Source organism: Eschscholzia californica, unplaced genomic scaffold, assembly GCF_041429995.1.
Source record: "Eschscholzia californica isolate CP2 unplaced genomic scaffold, dmEscCali1.0.p SCAF_3, whole genome shotgun sequence".
NCBI lineage: Eukaryota > Viridiplantae > Streptophyta > Magnoliopsida > Ranunculales > Papaveraceae > Eschscholzia > Eschscholzia californica.
The window spans coordinates 46,087,272-46,110,532 of record NW_028238420.1 but is presented as its reverse complement, the minus strand read 5'-3'; the positions used below and the strand labels follow the sequence as shown (position 1 = coordinate 46,110,532).

At 37.0% G+C, this 23,261-nt stretch overlaps 3 protein-coding genes across 4 annotated transcripts; 2 read left to right on the top strand and 1 right to left on the bottom strand.

Moving 5' to 3' along the window:
- Positions 1–353: 353 nt before the first annotated feature.
- Positions 354–4,999, bottom strand: LOC147550872 (uncharacterized). Its single transcript, XM_086672344.1, has 6 exons — positions 4,603–4,999; positions 2,257–2,324; positions 1,861–2,150; positions 1,248–1,319; positions 1,108–1,170; positions 354–669 (listed from the first exon to the last, which is right to left on the bottom strand). The coding sequence occupies exons 1-6, from the start codon at positions 4,701–4,703 to the stop codon at positions 625–627; spliced, it is 639 nt and encodes a 212-aa protein (XP_086528470.1). The 5' UTR covers positions 4,704–4,999; the 3' UTR covers positions 354–624.
- A 3,268-nt stretch (positions 5,000–8,267) lies between these two features.
- On the top strand, positions 8,268–12,581 carry LOC147550871 (RPM1-interacting protein 4-like). Of its 2 annotated transcripts, none has more exons than XM_086667571.1 (4): positions 8,268–8,638; positions 11,080–11,643; positions 11,810–12,001; positions 12,273–12,581. In XM_086667571.1, exons 2-4 carry the CDS (start codon positions 11,167–11,169, stop codon positions 12,303–12,305), a joined length of 702 nt encoding a protein of 233 aa, XP_086523697.1. In that variant the 5' UTR covers positions 8,268–8,638; positions 11,080–11,166; the 3' UTR covers positions 12,306–12,581. The 2 variants fall into 2 exon arrangements, with proteins under 2 accessions (XP_086523697.1, XP_086523696.1); XM_086667570.1 differs by having other exon boundaries at positions 8,308–8,718.
- A 9,033-nt stretch (positions 12,582–21,614) lies between these two features.
- Positions 21,615–22,637, top strand: LOC147550870 (uncharacterized). Its single transcript, XM_086670304.1, has one exon. The coding sequence runs from the start codon at positions 21,645–21,647 to the stop codon at positions 22,539–22,541; it is 897 nt and encodes a 298-aa protein (XP_086526430.1). The 5' UTR covers positions 21,615–21,644; the 3' UTR covers positions 22,542–22,637.
- Positions 22,638–23,261: the final 624 nt, after the last annotated feature.

Below are 23,261 nucleotides of genomic sequence, written 5' to 3'. Positions count from 1 at the left end.
AACCCTCCCAAAACTTCATCATCCATCGATTGAATCTCTTGCTTTTTATAAGCTTTTACGGTTGTTACCGTTGGGAGCTTATGGGGGTAGTTTTGGGAAACATAATTCAACAGCTATATTGAAATATTCAATGTGGACCGTTGATCGGGAGATGAGATGGTGACCGTTAGATTAGATGGAGGATGGTACGAGGGGCAGTTTGGTCACGACTCACGCGTGTGACTCACACACTGACCAGTTAACGTGTAAATGACGGAAAAAGAGCAATTGGGGGTTAACGCCTAAACAGTTTTGATTTTGGGGGTAAAGTCCTAATATCACATTATAAATGGGGGTCAATGTCAAATTAACCCAAAGAAATATATCAACTTGAATAAAAAGTTGCTTCAGCTAAACTTAGCTATTTGATTCCGAGTCTGTTTGGGTTTACCTACAAATCCTTTCCATTTCACTCTGAAAGCCATTTTCAGTGACAGAAATAAACAATAGATAGATAAATTTAATTTACAGACAGTACTCATTTATCGTACTATTCGAAACAAGCGTGCTGCTAGTGGTATTTTCGTTCAAGATCATCGGCATAAAAGCCACAGAAAAACAAGAACAAGAAAATTTCCATGGTCTTCAGTCTCTTGAATCCAATGCCAAAAGTATTTTCTTCCTTGGTCCCTGAAACAGACGCAAATAGGAAGATTTAAGATCTATCTTACCTGATTTTGATCTCCATAATATACATGTTATATATGGAAAGATTTCCAGTTACAGCAACTACTAAACAGATATTGTACACCAAACCTACCCTAGTTATAGATGCTACAAAATCCCTAAAAGATGCCCCACTTTACGGGGTTGGTAGTTGGCCTCATGGGTAGTTAGCCAGAGTCGAGCTTGAGTAAGAAAGATGTAGTCGAGATATGATTTTACTTGATTAAAGTAGACTAACTTTGAAGCTTCTGAGTTATGAGAACGGGTTTACATCAGTATATGGTTAGCAGACTCTTTGGTCTGACTCACTCGCCTGGGCCAGCTAATGAGCATTTATTCTACCTAAACACATATTGATTGGCCGGGTTAAACTTGTAAAAAAAATTAAGAGATTGAGTGTACCATGGGCACCCCTAGAGCCTTGAGATCATCGTCAGTCATGTGCAAAAGAGCAGTCATGTCTATCTGCACAAACAGTAGGAATGTTAAATCGGGCAAATTTGCTGGAGTAATTTAACCAAAAGAAATCAAAGATTTCATACTTCTTCTGCTCGAAATGTAATCTGATACTTTTCTAGACCCAAAGACTGAAGAAATCCATCCACGGTAGCACCCTGCATGTAAAACAGTAAAACTCTGACTTAGAACGATTATTAAGTTGAAATCCCAGAACTCCATAACCTGAAAATCAAACAGAGAGTTATAACAAGAGTCGTTTCAGAAGCTTCAAAATTTGTCACCCCCTAATATGCCACTAATAAACATAGAAGAAAGGTGGGCAACTTATTCAAGGGTTTGAATGAAATACACTAGCTCCATATAGGCCCGACAGATAGTATTAGTACAAGTAAGAACAGGAAAGAAGCATGAGCTAACTTGAAAGTACTAGTCTGCTAAACTAGAAATCAGCAAATGGTCATCAGAGTACTAGATTTTGGACCCTCAGCTTGGGGTTCATCTGTTTGTGCACCAACAAGCTCATTAAGAGAACTAAGAATATTGAAAAATAGTTCTTGTCTTCTCCTACTGCAGCAAACCGAGTTAAACTGGTGTACTGAGAACCCAACTAACTGATCTTCCTACTTCGCGCCTTTACACTGATAACCAATAAAATTGAGACAAAAGAAGACTAAAAATGTAAGAACTTTCTCCTACCTTTTTCTGCAATTTCTTCCTTGAAGGAGCTATACTGAAATCTGTTTTGGTCTCTGGTGGAACCACTTCACCTTGAACACTTCTTCTAGTAACATTAGACACCTCCTTAACCGGCTTTGCCTTCGGAAGATCAGAGTTAGCTGGCTGTGGATGCATGATGCCAGATAGTTTATCGCGTAGATCTTGGCTTCCACCTCCAAGTGAGCGCTTTCCATTTCGAATAGTTTGCTGCCGACCCTTTTTCTGGAGCTTTAGTCGAAGATCTCCACTACCAACTCTGGGTTCCCGTTCTTCACATGTGATCGATAGAGAAAATTAGATCATGATATGGAACATAAAAATTAAACTAAGATTGTCATTATCAATCTAATGAATGGCCTTGAAACTATTCCATACTTGAAATTTGAGGTTTTTCATCATCCTCATAAAGATCATGTTTCCATTTGCTGTCATTTTGCCGCTGCCTGCAAAAGATGAAAATACATGCATAAGCATTGGCTTGAAGTCCTAAACTTAAGCAATTGATTTCAAGGTTTCCGACCTACTCTTCAGTGAACCAGACCGACCTTCCAATAGAAATTCGTTCAAAGTTGAAACAGTACATGACCTCTACAAACACATTCTAATACAACCAAAATCTTTTCTTACCAAAATGCAAAACCAACAAGCATTTGAAGTTGAAGGAAGTAAGTAGGAGAAACAATGCCAGGATGCTAATATTAGCATTTGCTTCTCTACAATATACAGCTTTATTGACCATGACTAGAATGACGTCTTGTAAAAATGTCCTAGCAATGAAGACAAAGACGCAATCTCAGTCAAGCAATGCTATTCTAGGTTGAGCAAGGACAACGATAGGGTAACCTCGAGTTTTGATTTTAAGTCTATTTGGTCTAGCCGTATCCCTCCCAGAATCAGTTTCATTATTTGGGCTGCAATCTTGGGTAAGTTGCCCACGATTGATAATCTTCAGAAGAGAGGGATGTTGATCCCAAATTGGTGTTCTAGATGCAAGAAGTGCGAGGAATCTATTCCCCACCTATTTTTGCATTGTGAGGAGGCTTCGAAGCTGTGGACTTTCTTCCTTCAATCCCGTAACTTCTTTGGGTGTCTACCTTACTCCTTAGCACAGCTCTTGGAGCAATGGGGGAAGGTACCAGTTAAGAAAACTAAGAGAGATCTATGGAATCTGGTTCTCTATGCCATATGTTGGTCTATTTGGAAAGCAAGGAATGATGGCATTTTTAGAGATTCAAGTTCGTTGGCTAGGGTGGAAAAGGAAGACGTGCTTGGCGTCCTCTTTTCGTGGAGTAGAAACATAGGATGGGCTACATCGTTCTCTTATTTAGATTTTGTCTCTAGTTGGGGGGATATCCTTAGATGATGTAACTCTCAAGAGCCCCCTCTTTTTTCTTTCTTCCTTTGGCTATTCTTTTTCCTCTGTAACCCCCCTTTTCTTTCTTCAATATTAATTCAAAGTTTTCAAAAAAAAAAATGTCCTAGCAAGTTAAAATTTGATTAATAAATACAAGACATAATAATTTGGGTTTTTAAGACCACTATGGACTACTATAATGGTACCACTATAGCTAGTTAGCAACTATATTAGTTTACTAATCTTTATCTAATTAATAGCAGATAGATGTGTCAAGAGCCGATATATAAAAGTTCTACAAACACAATACGCGTAAGCATGTTATTAAAATAACTAATATGCTGTTTTATTTCAAGAACATTTAATAGTCTGGGGCCCTGGATAGCAAATATAAGGTAAAACTTTGAATTTGAAAACTATGAATACTTATGACACGGCTTACGACTAGTTAACTATCCATACAAATTCCTTTTGACTTAAAAACTGCCCAGGTATCTTCATCGTATACACGATTTTAGCTCACCAACCAGTTCAAACCTCCACTTATGTCAGACAGCCAGGACAGACCCTACGACATTCATACAGTATACGAGAACATTTTGGCAACAAATAACATCATGACAAAAGTACAAGAACAAAAAATTTCAAGCTTCAAGGCAGTTTGCATTGCTAAGGGAAAAAGTTAACATTGGGGCAACACCATGGCGTTCAGCGCATTTAAGGCTCAAAACAAAACCTAAATACCTAATTACAATTTCTCACACCTTTATATACTCCTAGGTTTAGTTTAATGATGTTAAAACCGAATACCACTTAGGAACAACAACAAACAGTTAATAATTAAATAGAGAAAGTACTTCCGCTTTCGAAAATAATTCATTACTGAAATACTTAAGAGTTGGTATCAATGTGTCAAGTGAAAAATAGTACTTAACCAAGCCTTATAGCGTAACAAAACCATTTTTAGTTACAACAAATGTAGGAAGTTAGCCTGCAAATTTGATGATTTCTTCAACTATAGGCAAGATTAAGTAAGAAGAAGACTAATAAAGACCATTAAGGGCATTCATTCAAACACATAAATTTCAAGCTAATCCTACTTCCTACCCACAATAGTTATTTGATGCTGAATTAAATATATCATGATCTGGTCTCCACCAAATATCAATTCTCTCCAAAAAGTTTCACTTAATCAATTATCTACCCCTTTACCGAAAATTCGAAACCACAAAGTTCAAATTCAAGAAATATTAACATTATTGTTGATAAATCATAAAACAATGAAATCTACCAAACCCTTAAGAAGAAGAGATAATAAAGAAAAGTTAAACAGTAAAAGGGAAGTAGAATTAAAAAAAAGGGCAAACCTTTTGTTATTGTTTTGCCTAGTTCTACCATCTTCAGACTCACCATTAAGACGTTCCCTTAGAGATCTTTTGTTACTCGATGCTACCTGATCAGCATACATTATGAATACTCAGGTGTGGGGTAGAAACACCTCTTGTAAGGGGGAAAGATAGAAAACCCTAACTAGGGTTTTGTCCAAACTCAGGAGTGAATTCGATGTTGAAATTAGGAGAGAAATTCGAAGAGGGAAAAAGAGGAACGACTCGGGAAGGGTATTCAAGGATGGAGGAATTCAGAGAGGAGTTTATAACCGAAGAAAGAGGCGCCACATTATTTGCGTTGGAAAAAATCTAAAGGCGCCCCACACAGTTGATTTAGGCGCTCCCAATACACATAAGGGTGCGGCTAAAAACACCCGTCCAAACTGTTGTGCGCCCCCGGCCGAAGCACAAACTATGAGATGTCCCATGTGCAATCCGGGTGCCTACAACATTTTGGCCAGGGGCCTTTAGCCCTCCCTACACATAAAGGGCCCTTGGGTTTTTACCTTCAGAGTTTGTGGCGCGTAGCTCGCCAGGCTCATAATAGAGGCCCAACCGGCCCTAGGACAAAACTCGGGTTGACATGGCTTGTTTCTCTTTGGGCCTGTATTGACAGCGTTGATCCCACGGTGGAGCAGGCTTAGGGGTGGGAAAAAGATCCGGAAGACCGCTATCTGACCCGTTCGACCGAGATAAAAAGTGTCCATGAACACCCGATGGTCATAACGGTCAGTGTCCGACCGGTCTGAAAGAATTGGCGAACGGTCACGATCAAAATTCTATGTCGAAGGACCGATCGCTAACCGACCGACCAATATAGACCGTCTAAATAACCGATCGGTACGAATGACCGAATAGGTTGACTGACTAAACTGTCCTCATTTTTAGAGGTTGCCCGTTGAACTTTTATAGACATATGAATATATGATGGTTGTTGGCTATAGTCATATAGTCTTCTGGAAGACCAAATATTAGTACATGGCTTAATTATATCTTGTCAAATGATGATCAACTGTGTTTTTTTTCTTTTTTATATTTACTTTTGATTTCTTGATTAAACATCTTCATTTGTAAGTAATTTTGTTTGTGGTAATAAAAATAAAGTTCTGAATTTAAGTAAATTTTATTGGAAAGTCCGGACCGAGACCGTCCGGTGTCCGACTGGCCCGGTAAAATAAACGGTCTTGGACGGTCAATGGGCAAAGAATTCTTGAGAGTGACAGTCTGAGTCCGCCCGAGTAAATAGGTGGTCACCAACAGTTTATGTCTGAGTCGACCGGTTCGATGAAGTTAGAGTCTGGTACCGACCGGTCCGGACCGATTCCCACCCCTTCCGCAGGCTGATCCGATAAACACCGCTAGCTTTAATTATCCAACAAGGGGGTACCTGCTCCGCTTTTATACTTAGGACCGCTTTTTCTCTTGGCACTCCCCCTGACTAGGCAAGTCCGATGAAACTCGGATTTTACTTAACGTGTGTTGGATTTGAACTTTGCTCCGGGTATTAAACTCTAAAAAATGGCATATTACATCTGTCATTTTGCAGACGCGAGCCCCTCCTCGAGCGGATTCCTCCTTTTGCTCCTCAGCCTATATACAGGGTATTAACAACCGTTTCCAGCTGTTGTTCCCCTCCCAAAGACAGGTTCTTACGCGTTACTCACCCGTCCGCACTAGAAACACCACTTTCCGTCGGACTTGCATGTGTTAAGCATGCCGTCAGCGTTCATCCTGAGCCAGGATCGAACTCTCCATGAGATTCATAGTTGCATTACTTATAGCTTCCTTATTCGTAGACATTCTGACCAATTGTCAAAATTTTAGTTTTTAACCTTATATAAAAGAGTTTTATACGAGAAAAATGAAAAATGTGATCTTGTAGCTTGGTAATGTAACAGGGCCGCCATCTTAAGAGTGTATTATTGTATAGCTTTAGCCTTTATGTGGTTAACTTAAAGTATCGATATTATTATATAGAAAGTAACCCAATAAGTATAATTATATTATCAAAAATCGGAGAAGATCTCTTGTAAAAAAACACGCAAGTATATCCCATATTGTTTATGTGATACATCACCATCATCGTAACAAACATGCCGACGAATGGAATAACTCTATCATTTATTATTCCATAATTTATCATAAACTAATATATATATATATTAAGTACAACAGCAAGAATAGAATACATTATCATCAACTCTCATGCAATGTCCCTCCTTGAACTTCCTGGCTATACAGTCTTTGTTACAATGTTGAGTGCATCCACGAGTGCAGTTAGGATGCTCACCAATATATTCCGGAGAAGTTGATGACTTCACTTGTGGCTCCCTAGCTGATCATCCCAAAATCCAATATCAAACTTAATCAAATACTATCATTCACCTTATATTATTCAACTAAAAAATAAGATAGTTCAACGAAAAAAAAAAACTAAAAAATAAGATTTATAATGGTAGCGTGTGCATTTATTTATTTTAATCTATTAATCTATTAAAATCTAGTTACTACCTAGTGAAATCCGGCGAAAGATGTCATAGAGTATGTAATTGGGGACTTGGGGCACGGAAATAAATAAATTAATAAACTTGAATCATATAGTACAAACCTGCAAATGAGATGGTAGAAATGAAGAGAACAACAAAAAATACTAGAACTGCAATATTTTGAGACTTAGCCATTACTCAACTTTGTTGTTATTCTTCTAATGCAGTTGAAATATGATTGGGGTGGAATTGAAAAATATAGACCTCATATTTATAGGACAATTAATAATATTTTTCTATAATTGGACTATACATTTATAGATTTAGAAGAAATTGTGAATCATCGTTTTCTATATAGACCTATGCATTTCGAGAATATAGACGGTAACAAATCAATTATAAATACATTTTCTTCTATATGGTATAAATATATAAGGTATAACTTCAAACACCGTATCCATCATATTAAGTGCACATATTCATGGACCATACTAAGAATCCTAAGACACATTCTAAGCGGATTTGTTTGTAATATGACGTTAATTTAGAAGATTTCTCAGAATTATTATTTCATCTCTGAGTATTACCATTATCATATCTCATAGACTCATACACCTTATTAGATTCTTAAATTCTTAAATTAAATAATTTTATATTCTAATTTTTTAAGCTTAAAGTGGCCACCATATATTTTAATTTTTTAATGGCCTTTTTTTAATTTTTGGAAGTTAAGAAAGTAAACAATACTCTCCAACTTGTAACAAAAGAAAGTGTTTATTTTTTAAATAACCCCTAGTTTATGATTAGGTTCCTACGTAGTCTCCATTTATCAAAAATACTCAGATGACCTTCTTTTTGTCGTTAACGTCAAAAGACTGTAGTGTTTGACATTAGAATTTGAAAAAGTGTACCATGACAGTTGGAGGGGTAATTGTGGAAGAGACTCTATAAAGGTAGCCGTCTTTTGACGTTAACGGTAAAAAGAGGATCATCTGGGTATTTTTGATAAACTAAGAGGCTACTTGGGAAGCTGGTCATAAACTAGGGAGCTATTTGGGAAATAACCCAAAAAAATAAGGCTCTCCAAGTTGTCACTAGAGGCTCCATTGTACTTGCCCAACTCCCTATATCTGAAGTTATGAGGACCCTATTGAACCTGCCAACACAATAGTTTCTTTTCCTATCTCCTAGAATTTCTGGATGAGACAGTGACAGAGTGACTGCTTAGAGAGAGAAAGAGAAGAGAAGAGAAGAGAAGAGAGAGAGAGAGAGAGAGAGAGAGAGAGAGAGAGAGAGAGACCCACAACCCAAAAACCAACTAGTTCAATTAGTAGAGAAATAGTACAGTAGAGAGGGCTGAAAAGGATTTGATTAAGAGAGAGAGAGAGGTATTACCGGTGGCGCCAGTTAATGGTGATGGAGATCTTTTTCTCTCTCTAGGTTGTTTGGATCTGTAAAGATTAGATCTTTTGAGAGATGAACTGTTGAAGTAGTTGATATCAATAAAGAAAGGAAAACAAAAACCAAAGGTCGGATCTTTTTTGCTATTTCTACAAGGGTTTTGCTTCATTTCTTATTCTATTTTTGCTCAACAAACTACTATATGGCAGTGAGTTTCACCTTTTTTTTTCCTTTTTCTGTCACTATTCTTTCTCCTCTTTAAATTTAGGGTTAGTTGAAGTATAAGTGATGAAATCTCTGTTAATTTACTTTTGTTCATTTCTTAAGTTGTGGGTTTTTTTCCTTTTTGATGATGGGTGACTCTTTGTTGGTTATCTTTTATTTTTGGGTATTATCTGTTGATTGTGATAGTCTTTATTTGTTCTAAATAAGGAAGCTGATTTCAAACATTTATTATGTTATTAGAAGCTATATGGGTTCTTCTACTTCTCTAGGTAAACATGAAATTTAGTTTAGGGGTTTTTCACATATATTCAAAAGGTTGAGACTTGAGAAATTGAGAGTTTGGGTTTCTATAGTTATGATTTCGAAGTTGGACGTTGAAGTTTTTAGTTGAAATTTACAATCTAAGCTTCTTCATAAGGTTGGTTCTATCTAATTCTCACATAAAGAAAATGATAGTTTCCATTTTATAGGTATAGTAAAATTGATTAGTCTATGATTCTGTTATATGCTAACATGATGATATATAATAAGTTGTGAAAGTTAAAACGAGTCCGAATATGAGGTTGATGTGGATACATGCTCTGATTTTGTTTGGAATGAATTACATGAGCTAGATTAAGGTAATGAAATCTCAAATTTATTGCTTTTCAGATGTCGATTACATAATTCAAAGCCAATGATGAACTTTCTTTTTCCGAAATTACTTTTTGACTTATGTCACATAAAGAGATACTCGAAATAAATGAGCATTGCTTGTTTGGGTAAAAAGCTAGTTATTCGATTCAAATCTGCACGAACATATTATGGGTTGGGTCAAGCTCCATCTTTCTAGACCCAGATCCTTATTTACTTAATGATGCCAAATCGCCAGTGCTCCGTCGATCTATTGTTATCTTGAGGTGTTATATTTGTGAGATTCTCTATGCGTTGTAGTACAGAAGGTGTTGGAATGGGTAAATGTATAGGTTGAGTATGATTAAGTTGGTAGAATCTATGAAATGCTTTTTGTCTTTCACCTTTTGCCAGTAAGTTTGGAGAAGAAACAGCGTCTTGTATTTATTCATCTCACAAAAAAAAGGACTAACATTCATTGTTGATGATATCTTTAGTTCACCCATTTGTGTCTGAAAACATGATTGATACTCCATTTCTAGCGGTTTGGGTCTGTATGTGTCCTCTAACTGTTGCACGAGAAGAATAAAGTCAACATTTATTAGTCGTTTGTGAGATAATTTATGTAGTGGGAGCTAGGGTAATACAGTTTGAGAGGTGAGGTACGTAAGTGCGAAGACTGCTAGGGAAGGTGGAATAATTTAGTTTTCTGAAGTAATGGGACGAAGAACCTTTTGGAAACATTCACAAACTTTTAGATCATGTAAAGATTGTGCGATACCTTTCTTTTCCTTCATTTCCCCTAACTTTTCTTCTGTTTCTTACTATCTGAGACATACTCTGAGAAACGAACCCATACTATTGGCTACGCCTGTGGTAACAAACCCACCACTCATAGGTTTTTGTTTCCCGTGGACGACACTATTATTTTGGTTATCAAATCTCAAATTAGCGAGAAGAACATGGAACAAGACTATAGAGGCGAAACGAAAAGCAAGATATGTATACCACTTCATGTATATATATATATATATATATATATATATATATATATATGAACGTTCTTATGTAGTTTGGCCTACTTCCATGAATGACCTTTCACTAATTTCTCTATTTTGGAGCAGTGAAAATCATGCTTTGTACACCACCTCATGTGTATATTAGACGTGTTAATGCTTTATATTTCAGTAGTACTAATAAAGTCTTAATGTGTTGGGTAAAAGAATAGTAAACCCTCAGTGTGGCTAATCGAAAATGATTTCTATTTGTAGTTAGTGAACATTCAAAGAGTACATACTTCGGAAAATTTTCACCCCATTTAGTTAGACGAACACCACTATTATAAGTTCGAAAACCAGTATATTTTGAAACATAGCTTAAACAAACGTGATATTGTGCTTCACGATATGAGCCTTTGCCACAAACTTTGCGCTTGTCAAGGGCATGGAAAAAAAATCTCAGTGTATGCGGTTTTATTTCTTAAGCTATTCAATTTTTTACCTTATCTCTATGAATGTTTTGTTAAGTTATAACTTTAGTAACCGGGTTAGTCAAATTAAATGATTAGCGGTAGACTTTCTTTGGTTATCTGCGACTAATATTTACTTGTAAAGACTATACACTGGATATTTTCATGAAAATGATGGAGTGCTCTGGATAAAGTGGAAATGCAATATTGGTCCTTATACGGATTGGTAATGAAGCTTAACCAGTTTCTTATTGAATATTGCAGCAAAATTCGCAGGTACCCAAGTTTGGTAACTGGGAAGGTGAAGAGAATTACACGGATTATTTTGAAAAAGCGCGGAAGGGAAGAAAGATGAGTAACCCAAATGATCCTAAACAGAATTCTGAATTAGTCTCTGATGATGCATCTCCAATAATGGCTACACCTCTGAGAATTAGTGTTGAACCAGAGAAACCAGTAGAGCCTAGGGCTGCAAAACCTAAGCATGAGCGCCGCTCAAGCAGGGACGATAGAGAGCTCAGACAAGTAAGCCATGAAAATCTTGGTCGAAAAGCTGATATCGACTCATCTGAACAACAAACTGGTGAAGTTGGAGCAAGTCCTGGGGATAAAAAGGGTAGCCGAACCAGTGGTAGTTTTGACCGAAATGTTGAAAGATCTCCTCTTCACCCTCATCATCAAGCAAAGGCTGGAGGGAGAGGTGGTGGTAGTGGAACTGGCAGTTCAAGGTCTTCTCCTTCATGGGAAAGAAAACCATCTGAAGGTAGCCAGGCTCCAAGTACTCCTGGAAGATCTAGACTAAGAACTTTTACTCGTGGCGATGAAACTGTAATTGTCTTCTCAATTCTCTATATTCTTCAATTACTTCCATTTAGTAAAGTTTAGAATCCTATCTGGTTAAAATCACTTAATGCACAAAAAATAAGTGATTTTGTTCTTAGTAATATTTTAGCAGCACCAAAATCGCGTATTGACGGGATTATTACTATGGCAGCCTGATACAAGTGCACCTGTACCAAAATTTGGTGACTGGGACGAGAGCGATCCTGCAGCAGCTGATGGATTTACTGGTATCTTCGAAAAAGTTAGGGAAGAGAAAGAAGGAGGAGGAGCAAGGGTACCTTCCATGCCGAACGATTCGTCTTATTCTAATGGTCGGAGGCAAGCTAATGCCGATAATTCCACGGTTAGTTTTCACTATTTTGATAAGTCTTGATCATTATGGGCTATGCAGCATGGAAACAGGGTATGTATCAGACACCAATACGAGTTGTCAGATAATACGATAAACTAAGAAAACCCGACCCGTCAAAACGACCAGATTTATTGATATCCTTTTCCCATCTATTTTGTTAGGTCATCTTACCTATGTTTTACTGTCGTTTGAGAATTACACGATAATGACATTAGCCTTTGAGCTCTATTTGATTATTGTTTTCCTGTCTGTTTTCATTTAGATGTGGGGATGTCTCTCATGGTGCAGAAAATGAAACCGGTACCTGCGAAATAACGAAAGGTATACCGTAAATATAGCTCAGACTGTCTGTCTATATGTAACTCATTTACGACATGTATTCTTTATGTCTTCCAATGTCTCAAAAAAGATGCTAAAAACCAGGTTTTGTTGTGAAAACATGTCTTTGTTTTCTTTACTTTTATCATGTGAAAGCTTATTAGATTCTAATTGAGAGAAGGAACCTCTTGTTAAGCCCATGAGATTCACATTCTTCTGCTTTATCTTTCTTCAATATATGCTTATTCTTCAAGTTTTATTTCTTTCTTATTCTTCCGGATATTCATTTGATATTCATTTAATATGATTGAAGTTGCCTCTGGTTGTGAACTGTTTCTCATCTTCAATTATGTCATCAGATGAAAATTGTAATGCTGAAAATGGTATTACTAATTGATAATTTGCCCCTTCAAAGTTCAGGATTTGGCCTATACATCTTGCTTATAGCCAAACTTGGCCCCATCCACGAGTTCTGCCTCATCGATTGTTCGGGCTAGCCGAGGAGACAGGGGAGCCGTTGGAATGATTTCGCCCGGAATGTCCGTCTCTAGATGGGTCGGGCGAAATCCATCCGTCCTGATATGTCTCCGTCTGGGTGGGTCAGGAAGGGTCGGACAAAATTCAGGCGTCCACATAAGATTTAGGCCAGAGTGAGTCGGACTCACTTTTTAGGGCATCCTATTAAACTCCATAGCCACCAAAAGTGTAAAAGATCATGAAAGCATTATTTTGATTCATTTAGTAGATTGGTCTACAAGTTATTTAAACTCCCAAATTTACACTGGCTCAGATTCATAACACAAAACTTAGGTATCTTCCTACCTTATCAGTCCTTACCCTTTTTAACAAAATTACTCTCTCTCTCTCTCTCTCTCTCTCTCTCTCTCTCTCTCTCTCTCTCTCTCTCTCTCTCTCTCTAGATTACAGTAGTATGGGTTAGTTGATGGAAGGAGAGAAGTTGACAAGTTGTTTAGATTGTTTCCAAGGTTTAACCAAAACAACTGCATCAAATTTCTTCTCAATCCCATTACCCTTTTCAGCTGAAATCTTCAAGTAATACTTGAGACCTGAAACTACTTGTCTCTTAGCTTCAACAACTTCATAAAAACTCAAACTTTCTTCACCACCAGTACCACCACCAACTTTACTTAACCCATTTTCATCGCATTTTTTGTTGAATTCTTCCACTGAAAATTTCCCAAGTTCTTGAACTCTTTTATTCATTTTCACATCTTTGATTTCAACCTTCTCACCAACTTTAATTCCTTCTTCTTTTCCAAACCCATTAACAACACTAAATATAGATGAAGATGAACAAAGGGTAGTAGTAGTTGTTAATACTAGTAAGAATAACAACATCAAGAGAACTGAAAATGATGATGACGACGAAGAAGAAGATGCCATTAATGTTAGAGAGAGAGAAAGAGGAGAGAAGAGTGAATTATGAATGTGAGTGGATGAGTGAGTAAGGGTATAAGAAGAGGGTTGAAGAGGTATGGTTTTAGGACACGTAAAATGAGGGTAGCAACCACGGCGTGCCGCGTCTTGTATTAAGAGGTTAGGGATAAAGACAGGCAGAGTTTTTGGATTTATGTATTGGTTGTTGTCTTTTATAAGCTTTATCTGTTTCAAAGTTGAAGATAGCTGCTCTTCCTTGTCTTGGCACGTGATGTTCACGTGATACCAATATAAACCAAGACAAATGATATTTGGGTGCCTCCCGCCCTTATCTTGGCACTCCCCTTTCCCCAGATTGATCTAAGTTCGTGTTATTTAAGCCCAACAAAGATTAGGGCCAGTACTCTCGAACTAGTTTCCAAAACAAAAAACTACTCTCGGGCTGTCGTAGTCCGTGGGGATGCTAAGAGTGAAGGTGGGCCAAAAGCAATTTGGCGAAGCCACCTACCAAATGATATGTTGTCTGCCTGCACAAAGAGAGAGAAAGAGTCTCGATATACTTCTTTCTCTAAGTCACAGTTGTTCATGTCTAAGTGTAAGCCTAAAATTTGGATGACAATCAAGTAGAGTATTATAATTGATTATTCAGTAATTTAGAGCAAATATTTTTATCTCGTTTGATTACAGTATGGTACGGGCTAGGTCTTGCATCCACACACATGCACACACAGATCCTCAGCAAAGCTATCAGGGGATCGATCCTAACCCCAATATTTTTATCTGTTCTTTTAGCTTGAATATCCAACTAAAAAATCTCCCCTCATTCGCATCAAGTAGCCATTTAAGTTACATGGAGAAAAAATGATAAGAAATCATTAGAGATTTTCCTTGTATTTTTTTGTTGAAAATAGAGATTTTCCTTGTTTTGTTTTTTTTTTATGAGAAAGAGATTTTCCTTGTGGTCTTGTGGATAGGCGTGGGAATCGGTCCGGTCCGGACGACCGCGGGCCTTAACTTCATCGGTCGGGCACTCAAAATCAATGTTCGCCTATTTACTCGGTCGGTCCGGTCCGGTCAAAACCAACATTTCCATTGACCAAATCCCGCTTGTGACCGAGAGACCGGTCGGGACTCACCGGTATCGGTCGGACGGTATCGGGGAAAACCACCAAATTTACAATTAAATAATAAGTAAATGAAAAGTTAAAATTAGATTTCATTAACTATTCTTATACTTTTAAATACCACTTAGACTTAGACTTTGTCACTTACAATTTACATGTAAGATTACAATACTTTCAAGTTTCAACAAAAAAAAAAGTAACATTACAATATTGGGGGTATTTAAATTAACAAAAGGGAAAAGTGAGATATTAGTATATTAGTTACAAAAAATTCACTTGTAGACTGAAGTTGTAGAGTTAAGTTAGCTTTCCAACCTCCCCATATTCAAAACTCAAAAGACTTGAATTTCCATTAACCCATTAGGCCATTACTGATTACCTTCAAGAAAGAGATTGAGTCTGTTGACTCTGTTGGGACCCAATTGGATTGGTCTCGTCACAAACTTCGGGTAAGAAATCGGTTAGAGGATCAAAATGAACAAAACCTTCTTTAAGTTGGCTTTGCCACCAGTCTTTGAGGCAAACAGTACACTCTAACATTTCAGGAGTTAGACTACTCCTATAATCACCAAGAATTCTTTTATCTATAGAAAATGCGGCTTCGGAGGCAACAGTAGACACAGGTACCGTCAAAACATCACGGGCAATTTGAGACAAAACTGGATAGCGTTTCTCATTCTCCTTCCACCATCCAAGAACATCAAAGGACTCCATTTCATCTTCAATAGGATCAGGCTCCGAGTTAAAGCGAGCTATCTCCTCTGATGCAGAAGCCAAAGGATCTCTTCGAGTCTGACTAATCCTTTTCCACAAGGCACCCCTGCTAGAAGACCCTACTGAAATGGAAGTAGCTGACCCTGAAGACCCAACCAAACTAGTAGTAGCCGAAGAAGAAGAAGAGGCTAATGCAGCAGCAGTTGTATATTCAGAAAACATATCACTCAACTTACTTAAAATAGTTGTGGACTGAATAGAAGAACACTGAAAAACAGAATTTGACGAATCAAAGCAAGCTTCAAGCTCATTCAAAACTAACCCAACCTTGTTCTTGATCCTTGGATCAATAGCACAAGCAATCCCAAATAAAAGGGGAGTCTGACCCCAATACTTAATAAATTTCACCTCCATCGAAGAAATGATATCAGAAAATAACTCATCATGTCTATGTTCTTTAAAGACCAAGCATATATCAAGCAAGTATTCTAAAACAGTGTTGGTTGTAATATAGTTCACACCAGAAAAGTGGTTAGTTGCTTCATAGAAAGTCCCAAGAAACTTGCATAACAACTCGGCATGTTTCCAATCAGATTCTGAAATAAGACTAGGGGCAGCTCGATCTGCTAAAAAAGAAGTAAGAACATGTCTATATGGAATAGTCGAACTCAACATCAAGTAAGTCGAGTTCCACCTGTGTTTCACATCAAGTTGAAGTTTCTTTGGAGGCAACCCATTAGCCTCACACAAAGCCCTGAATTGAGCATTTATAGTCTCACTAACCCTAATGAATTCAATGTTTGACTTGAGATGATCAAGCATTTGTTGAAATTGAGGAACTTTCAAACCATCCTGAACTACAAGATTGAGTATGTGACAACAACAACGAACATGAAACAAAGATCCACTAAGAGGTAAATTTGGCAACAACTGAATCAACTTACCAACAGAAACAGTATTGGCACTTGCATTATCCATTGACAGACAAAAATTTTTATCAGAAATTTGCCACTCAACAAGTCTGTCATAAAGAGCCTGTGCAATGTTATCCCCAGTATGACTCTTGTCCATCAAAGAGTAAGATATAATTTTTTTTTGAATAGACCAATTTTTATCAATGAAGTGGGCAGTAAGTGACAAATAACTTAACCTCTGATTTGAAGACCACAAATCAGAAGTCAAACTAATTTTACCTGGAGCATTTACAAGAGCCAATTTCAGAGACTCCTTCTCTTCTTTAAAATATTTCAACATATCATTTCGAGCCGTAGCTCTTGAAAATGATCTAAAAGTTGGATGAAAACTATCATTGATATAAAACTCGAAGTACGGGTCCTCGACAAATTGAAACGGTAGCTCTCTTAAAACCAACAACTTGATTGTGTTCTTTCTGGCCCTAGCTTGGCTAAATGTAAAAGAAGCCATGTTTCCAAGTCTGTTCACAACAACCTTAGACTGGTTGAGATCAATTTTATGTCCCTTTGCACAAGATTGGGTGTGCCTTTTGAAACCAGTAGTACCAATGCTCGACTTAGATGGCTTAATTACCCCACACATCTTACATTTGGCCATTTATTTTTTTTGGCCAGGATTATCAGCATCAGGAATGTAAAGGAAGTCATAATTAAGCCAAACCTCAGAAGATCTATCTCTTTTGTGGGACTTTTTAGCTGTAGAAACCGCTTCAACTGCAGGAGCAGGAGCAATTACATTAGTTAAAGGGATGGAAGGTTCACCAGGATCTGCAGTCCCCACACTTGCAGGAACAACAGCAGGTGCACTACGAGATGGATCCATAACCTGAATCCAAACCATAAGAAATATTAGTTTGAATCAAAGTCCCACATCCATCATAATCGGATAGAGAAGAACTAACATCATTGGTTTAAGTGAACAGGTAAGGTTGATCGTTCACGTAGAAGTTACAGAACAGAACATTTCCTTCAACCTGAATTAAGAACATAGAAGATTCGATGAAAGCAAACAAACCAGCCTACATATTAGTTCACAAACAGAGGGCATAGCAGCAGGATCAATATCATTTAACCTTCATCTGTGGCAATAGACAGATCAAGGTTATTACCTAAATCCGAATCTATTTTCCCAACAGAGATGGCTATATATGATGATCAAGGCCATCACCTCAATTTGTTCGAAGAACTAAACAGAGGGGTTCGTCAAAGCTCCAAAGAAGCATTAGTATTGGATCTGTTTGATCAAACCATCAAATTATCAAACTATTTTAAATACAAAAGAAGAAAAACAGAAGTAAAGTGGAGATCAAGACAACATGTATTCAAGTCAAGTCACATAAAAATAGCACCTGAACATACTCATTTGATCAAACAGATTGTATGGTATCTATTTGTCAAACCATCAAACTATTTTAAATACAAAAGAAGAAAAACAGAAGTAAAGTGGAGATCAAGACATCATGTATTCAAGTCAAGTCACATAAAAATAGCACATGAACATACTCATTTGATCAAACAGATTGTATGGTATCTATTTGTCAAACCATCAAACTATTTTAAATACAAAAGAAGATAAACAGAAGTAAAGTGGAGATCAAGACATCATGTATTCAAGTCAAGTCACATAAAAATAGCACATGAACATACTACTTCGATCAAACAGATCGTATAGTCAGATCTGTTTAATCAAACAGATCAAGACATCAAGTTATCAGATCTAGTTGATCAAAGTAAATAACAGATCAAGACACCAAGTATTCAAGCCATCAAAAGATTTTATTTACAAGTACTTCGATCAAACAATCTAAAAACAGAAATATAATGGAATAATGGATAGAGATTTTACCTTTTAGTTACAACATACAAGTTATAACTTATAACAAGCCATCAAAGTCAGTTTAACTTATCATATGACATTCGAAAGTCGAGACACGTGATTATAGGATACCTCATTTAACAATCATTCCTGAAGAAACAAAATGAAAGACATAATACTTTGATCAAACACACTGCATGGCCAAATGACCAGATCTGTTTGATCAAACAGATCGAGTGGTAAGATCTGTTTGATCAAACAGATCACATGAAAGGGATATGTTTGATTAAACTATTATAGTCGAAAAAGAAAAAAAAAAGATGAAGAGAAGAAGAGTGAGTATCCAAACTAACTGAAAAAACAAATCAAAAAATGACGAGAGCAAGAGAGAAGTCTGAATACCTTCGTATTTCGTCTTCGTGCGATCCTATGCTCCAGACTCCAGAGAGGGAAGAAGAGAGTCGACGGATCAAAAGGGGAAGGCAAAGAGATGAAGTTGCTTACAACTTAGAGCAAAAGAAATGATGATTGGAATGAAGGATTAAGGTGCGGCAAAAGGAATGAAGGAGATGTTTAGAGGGATGATTCAAATGAAGCATTAAGCTGCGGCAGCAAAAGGAATGAAGGAGATGTTTAGAGGGTTTATATAGAGGAGGGTATGGACTCTAGGGTTTTAATCCAACGGTTGTGCATCATACTCGATTGGCCCCAAATATCAACCGTTGGATTAACCCTAATTTACTACGGGTAGCGGGCGGTCGGTCGGTAGGTTGTTAATTCGGTACAAAATTTTCGGGCCTATCGGTATTAACCATCGGTCTTTAATCGGACGGGTTAATCGGTCCGGTCACCCGGTCAAAGGGCTATGACCATTTCCCGCCTGCTAACTACCCGACTGACGGGCCGGGCTTTTCCCGTCACGGGTATCGGGTACCCGCGGTACCTAACGGACCCGGGCGGACCCAAGCGGACCCAAGCGGGTAGCGGGCCTCCGGGCCGTTATCCCACCCCTACTTGTGGATATCTAGAAATGGAATGCTATCACTTTTTTTTTGTTTTTTTGTTGAAAATCATTTTTTTTTTTTTGTTGAAGTAACAAGTAGAAAAGGAGAGAAAAAAAATCATATTGGGTGACCATAAATGTGAAGATGTCAAGTAGTGAAATAACAAATGAGGAGGAGGCAAGTAGGCCACGTTGCCCTAAAAATCCTAACCTAACAACCCTAAAACAAGTTAGACAACGGGCCCAAAGCCCCCGGTTCTTAACCCCTGACGAACTCTTTCCGCCCTCTCTTTTCCTCTATCTGGTATCTACCCTTCTTATAGGCTCTTAACCTCTACGAAGAGACAACAACTCCACTCACGGGTCACGGTCGTCTTTAGGTTTACAAAACCACGTGAATTAAAATGGAATAAACCCATGGCCCGCAGTATATGCTAACCGTGGGTTTCATCTTGCGCCCTATTTACTATTTTTATAGCATATCAAAATAAAAAAAATTATAACAAGAGGGGACAATGAAAATGACACAAGATTCACCCCAAATATGACAAAGTTTAATATTGGTAGTGTACACATATTTCTAATTTTGATTGTTTATCCATTTAAAATTTTGGGACGCCCTGAGCCTGAGTTGAATGATGAGGAGACAATTTTTCTTCGAAACGTCTTTTCATAAAACTAATTTTCATCATATGTAATGTTCTTTCCGGCATTTGTCTAGATTGAATTTCGGTCGAAGTATTTGTTCGCCCATGATTTAGAGAGACAATAAAGTATTTTTTGTTCGAGAATCCGTCCGACACATATCCACGACAGAACTCGATCAAGATAAGTGTTGGGCAAAGAGACATACCCAATTTACAATGAGTAGCTTAAATGTTTTAAATTACTAGACTTTTCATTGCCTTATATTTTAGATTTTGTTTAAATACAATTTACTGACTAAATTTTGTGCACCTCGAGATCTTTTTTTTTTTGTTGAAACTCCTCGAGATCGTTCTACAATAAAATAATGGCAAAGTTAATATTATATATTTACCCTAAATATGACTTCTTCATTATGTTGAAATGGCAAAATGGAATTTTGATGATCAAATATGTAAGAGAAGAATTTCAACACAAAAAAAAAAACCAAGAGAGAGAGAGAGAGAGATCCAACATGAAGAGAAGAAAGGGGGAGGGATCCTCAACAAAAAAAAAAAAAAAAAAGGGGGAGGGAGAGAGAGACACACACATTTTGCCTTTTGAAGAAGTTATTTGATTTTCAACCCAGCAAAAAGAGTGGAATGTGGAAATGAAATATGACACCCTTAGACTTTAGTCTTTTCCAAAAATTAAAGAATAATAGTCTATACTCACCACTGAAGAGTTATATTTTTAAAGCATTGAAGAGGCAAAGAATATTCATAGTTAATCAATCTCATATTCTCATGAATAATAACAAAATAAGGAAAGCCATTACCTACTTTTATGCTTTGTTAATATTCCCCCAAATTCTTACTCTAAATTAGACATCTCTCCATGAAAAATGTTAGAATGGCTGAAAATCCAAAGCCAGAATCCAATATGGATGGACATATATCACGGAAATTCTATCTATCTTAATTGATTGCGCGAAAATCGACGTTCTACGTGGGTTTCCTCTATCTCAGTTTTTCTAAAATTTCAAACACTTCGACTTATGCTCATATAGAAAAAAAAAATGATGTATTAAGCTAAGCTTGATCTCAATATGGCATGTTTCATCCGAAAGTAATGGTCGTTGGGTTTGACGTGATTTAACGATATACGAGACTCTTCTAATATAATTTGCAAATTTAGCGCAAGTTGAAGTTATCATGTTTGAATTCAAACTCATTATGCTAACGTATACTTCAAATTTAGAAGCTTGTTTAGAATCGTTTGTGTTTTTTCTCCAAAGTTTGACATCAAAATTAATCGAAGTCTAAATTGAATTGGGTCAGATTTTTTTATTTTTGTTCAATTTATAATGTTTGATTCGTCCGAATAACTAATTTTGAGATAGTCCAAGTCAAATGATTCAGATACAACTAAATCACGTTAAATTAATGAGAAAAGAAAACACAAGAATAATGTAAAAACAATTGTTCTCAAACTCCAATTTTTGGAATTAAGGGATTAAATTATAATTAATGATAAACTGAGGGGTTAATTAGGAGAAAGCTAGCCACTGGTCCACAAGCCCAAAATAGATTTTTCTATATAAACGACACAAAACCCCCCAACGAACACAAACTCAAAATCAGATTATTTGGCGGAAACCACTATGCACATTTCTGGTTTTCAGGCAATAGAAATGGCGGTTCCGATGAGAGTAAAGCGGGTTACTGACCCTTTGGACAACCAAGTAAGAGCTTCTATCTGCGGTAACGATCACCGGAAAACCACTAACCATTTCAAAATCGAAAATGACGATTCTGATCATATCTCTGAACTCATTCATCATTTCTTAGAAGAAGAAACTCCACAGGAGTTAGAATCATTAAACCCATCGTCAGATTCCGACGACCATTCCGAACCATCTTCCGATTCGATCAAAGATTTAATTCATGAATTGAACAACATCAACAAAACCCCAGACACATTTCGAACAAATCTTCAATCACAAGTAACAAAATCAATCGAAATCATTTCTTGTTTTAATTCAAACAAGTCGAATTTACAGAAAAATGTGATGATTTATTTGAGGAATTCCGGTTATAATGCCGGAATTTGCAATACAAAATGGGAAAATTCCGGTGGATTAAAAGAAGGTCATTACGAATTTATTGACGTAATTAGATCAAGTAATCAAGAAAGATACATAATTGATGTTAATTTTGTGGGAGAATTTAAAATAGCTAGGGCAACGAATAAGTACGAGAGATTATTAGAATTGTTGCCAAGAGTTTTTGTGGGTAAATGTGAAGAACTGAAGAAGATTGTGAAGATAATTTGTGAAGAATCGAAGAGATCCTATAAAATTAATGAACTTCTTTTACCTCCATGGAGAAAGAATCGGTATATGCAAATGAAATGGTTCGGTCGGTACAATCGGCGGGTAAGTGTGTGTCAGATTCCGGCAAGTTCGCCATCACCGTCGGCTGCTTGTAGGTGGGTTGGATTTAACACCGTTAGTGATGAAGTGGGTGGTAGTAGTAATTGTTGTTTCGTTGTAAAGTGAGTATAGAGAAAATGATGGGTTGACGGTTGATGTTATCTTATGTTAATAAATAAAAATTAGTAGAATAATTTAATTTGTTAACTATTTAATTATTATTATTATTATTATTATTAAGGTAGAATATTAGAAGGCATATACAGCGGCAAGCAGCGGCATACACCTAAAATAGTGAAATAGTGGGGTACCATTTACGTACAGGTTGACCTGAGAGAACGAACAAGTGGAGGTTCATTTATGTTAAACTTCGTTTATGATTAACTTAATTCACAAAGATATATGAACTAGCCAACACCAGCTATTGTGCATCTACTTCAAAATCCGGAGGTGGGTCACGTTCAATTCACTGAAGAAGTATACCCCATTTATTGTAGAAGTATACCCCATTTATTGTAAAGGTGGAATTAGGTTTTCGTGTCCCTAAAATGGTCTCACGAGTTTTTTAGGCAACCACTTTGGGACATAAGGAAAAATCTCCGAAGAATACGAATTTAGTCAATCAAGTTTGACTTAGGAAACATATTTGTTTTAGTACAAAAATTCACAAGATTGAACTTTGCCCTTTAATCTTCATCTCTTCTTTCCTCTCCTCTTCTATCTCCTTATCTAACTTTCTTGCTCGTTCGAAAACATCTAGCTACACAACTGTGCCCCCTAATCTTCACATGATTGACTTAGGTGAGTCTCTCCATCTAGCTAGAGAACCTACGGAATCCAACCTCT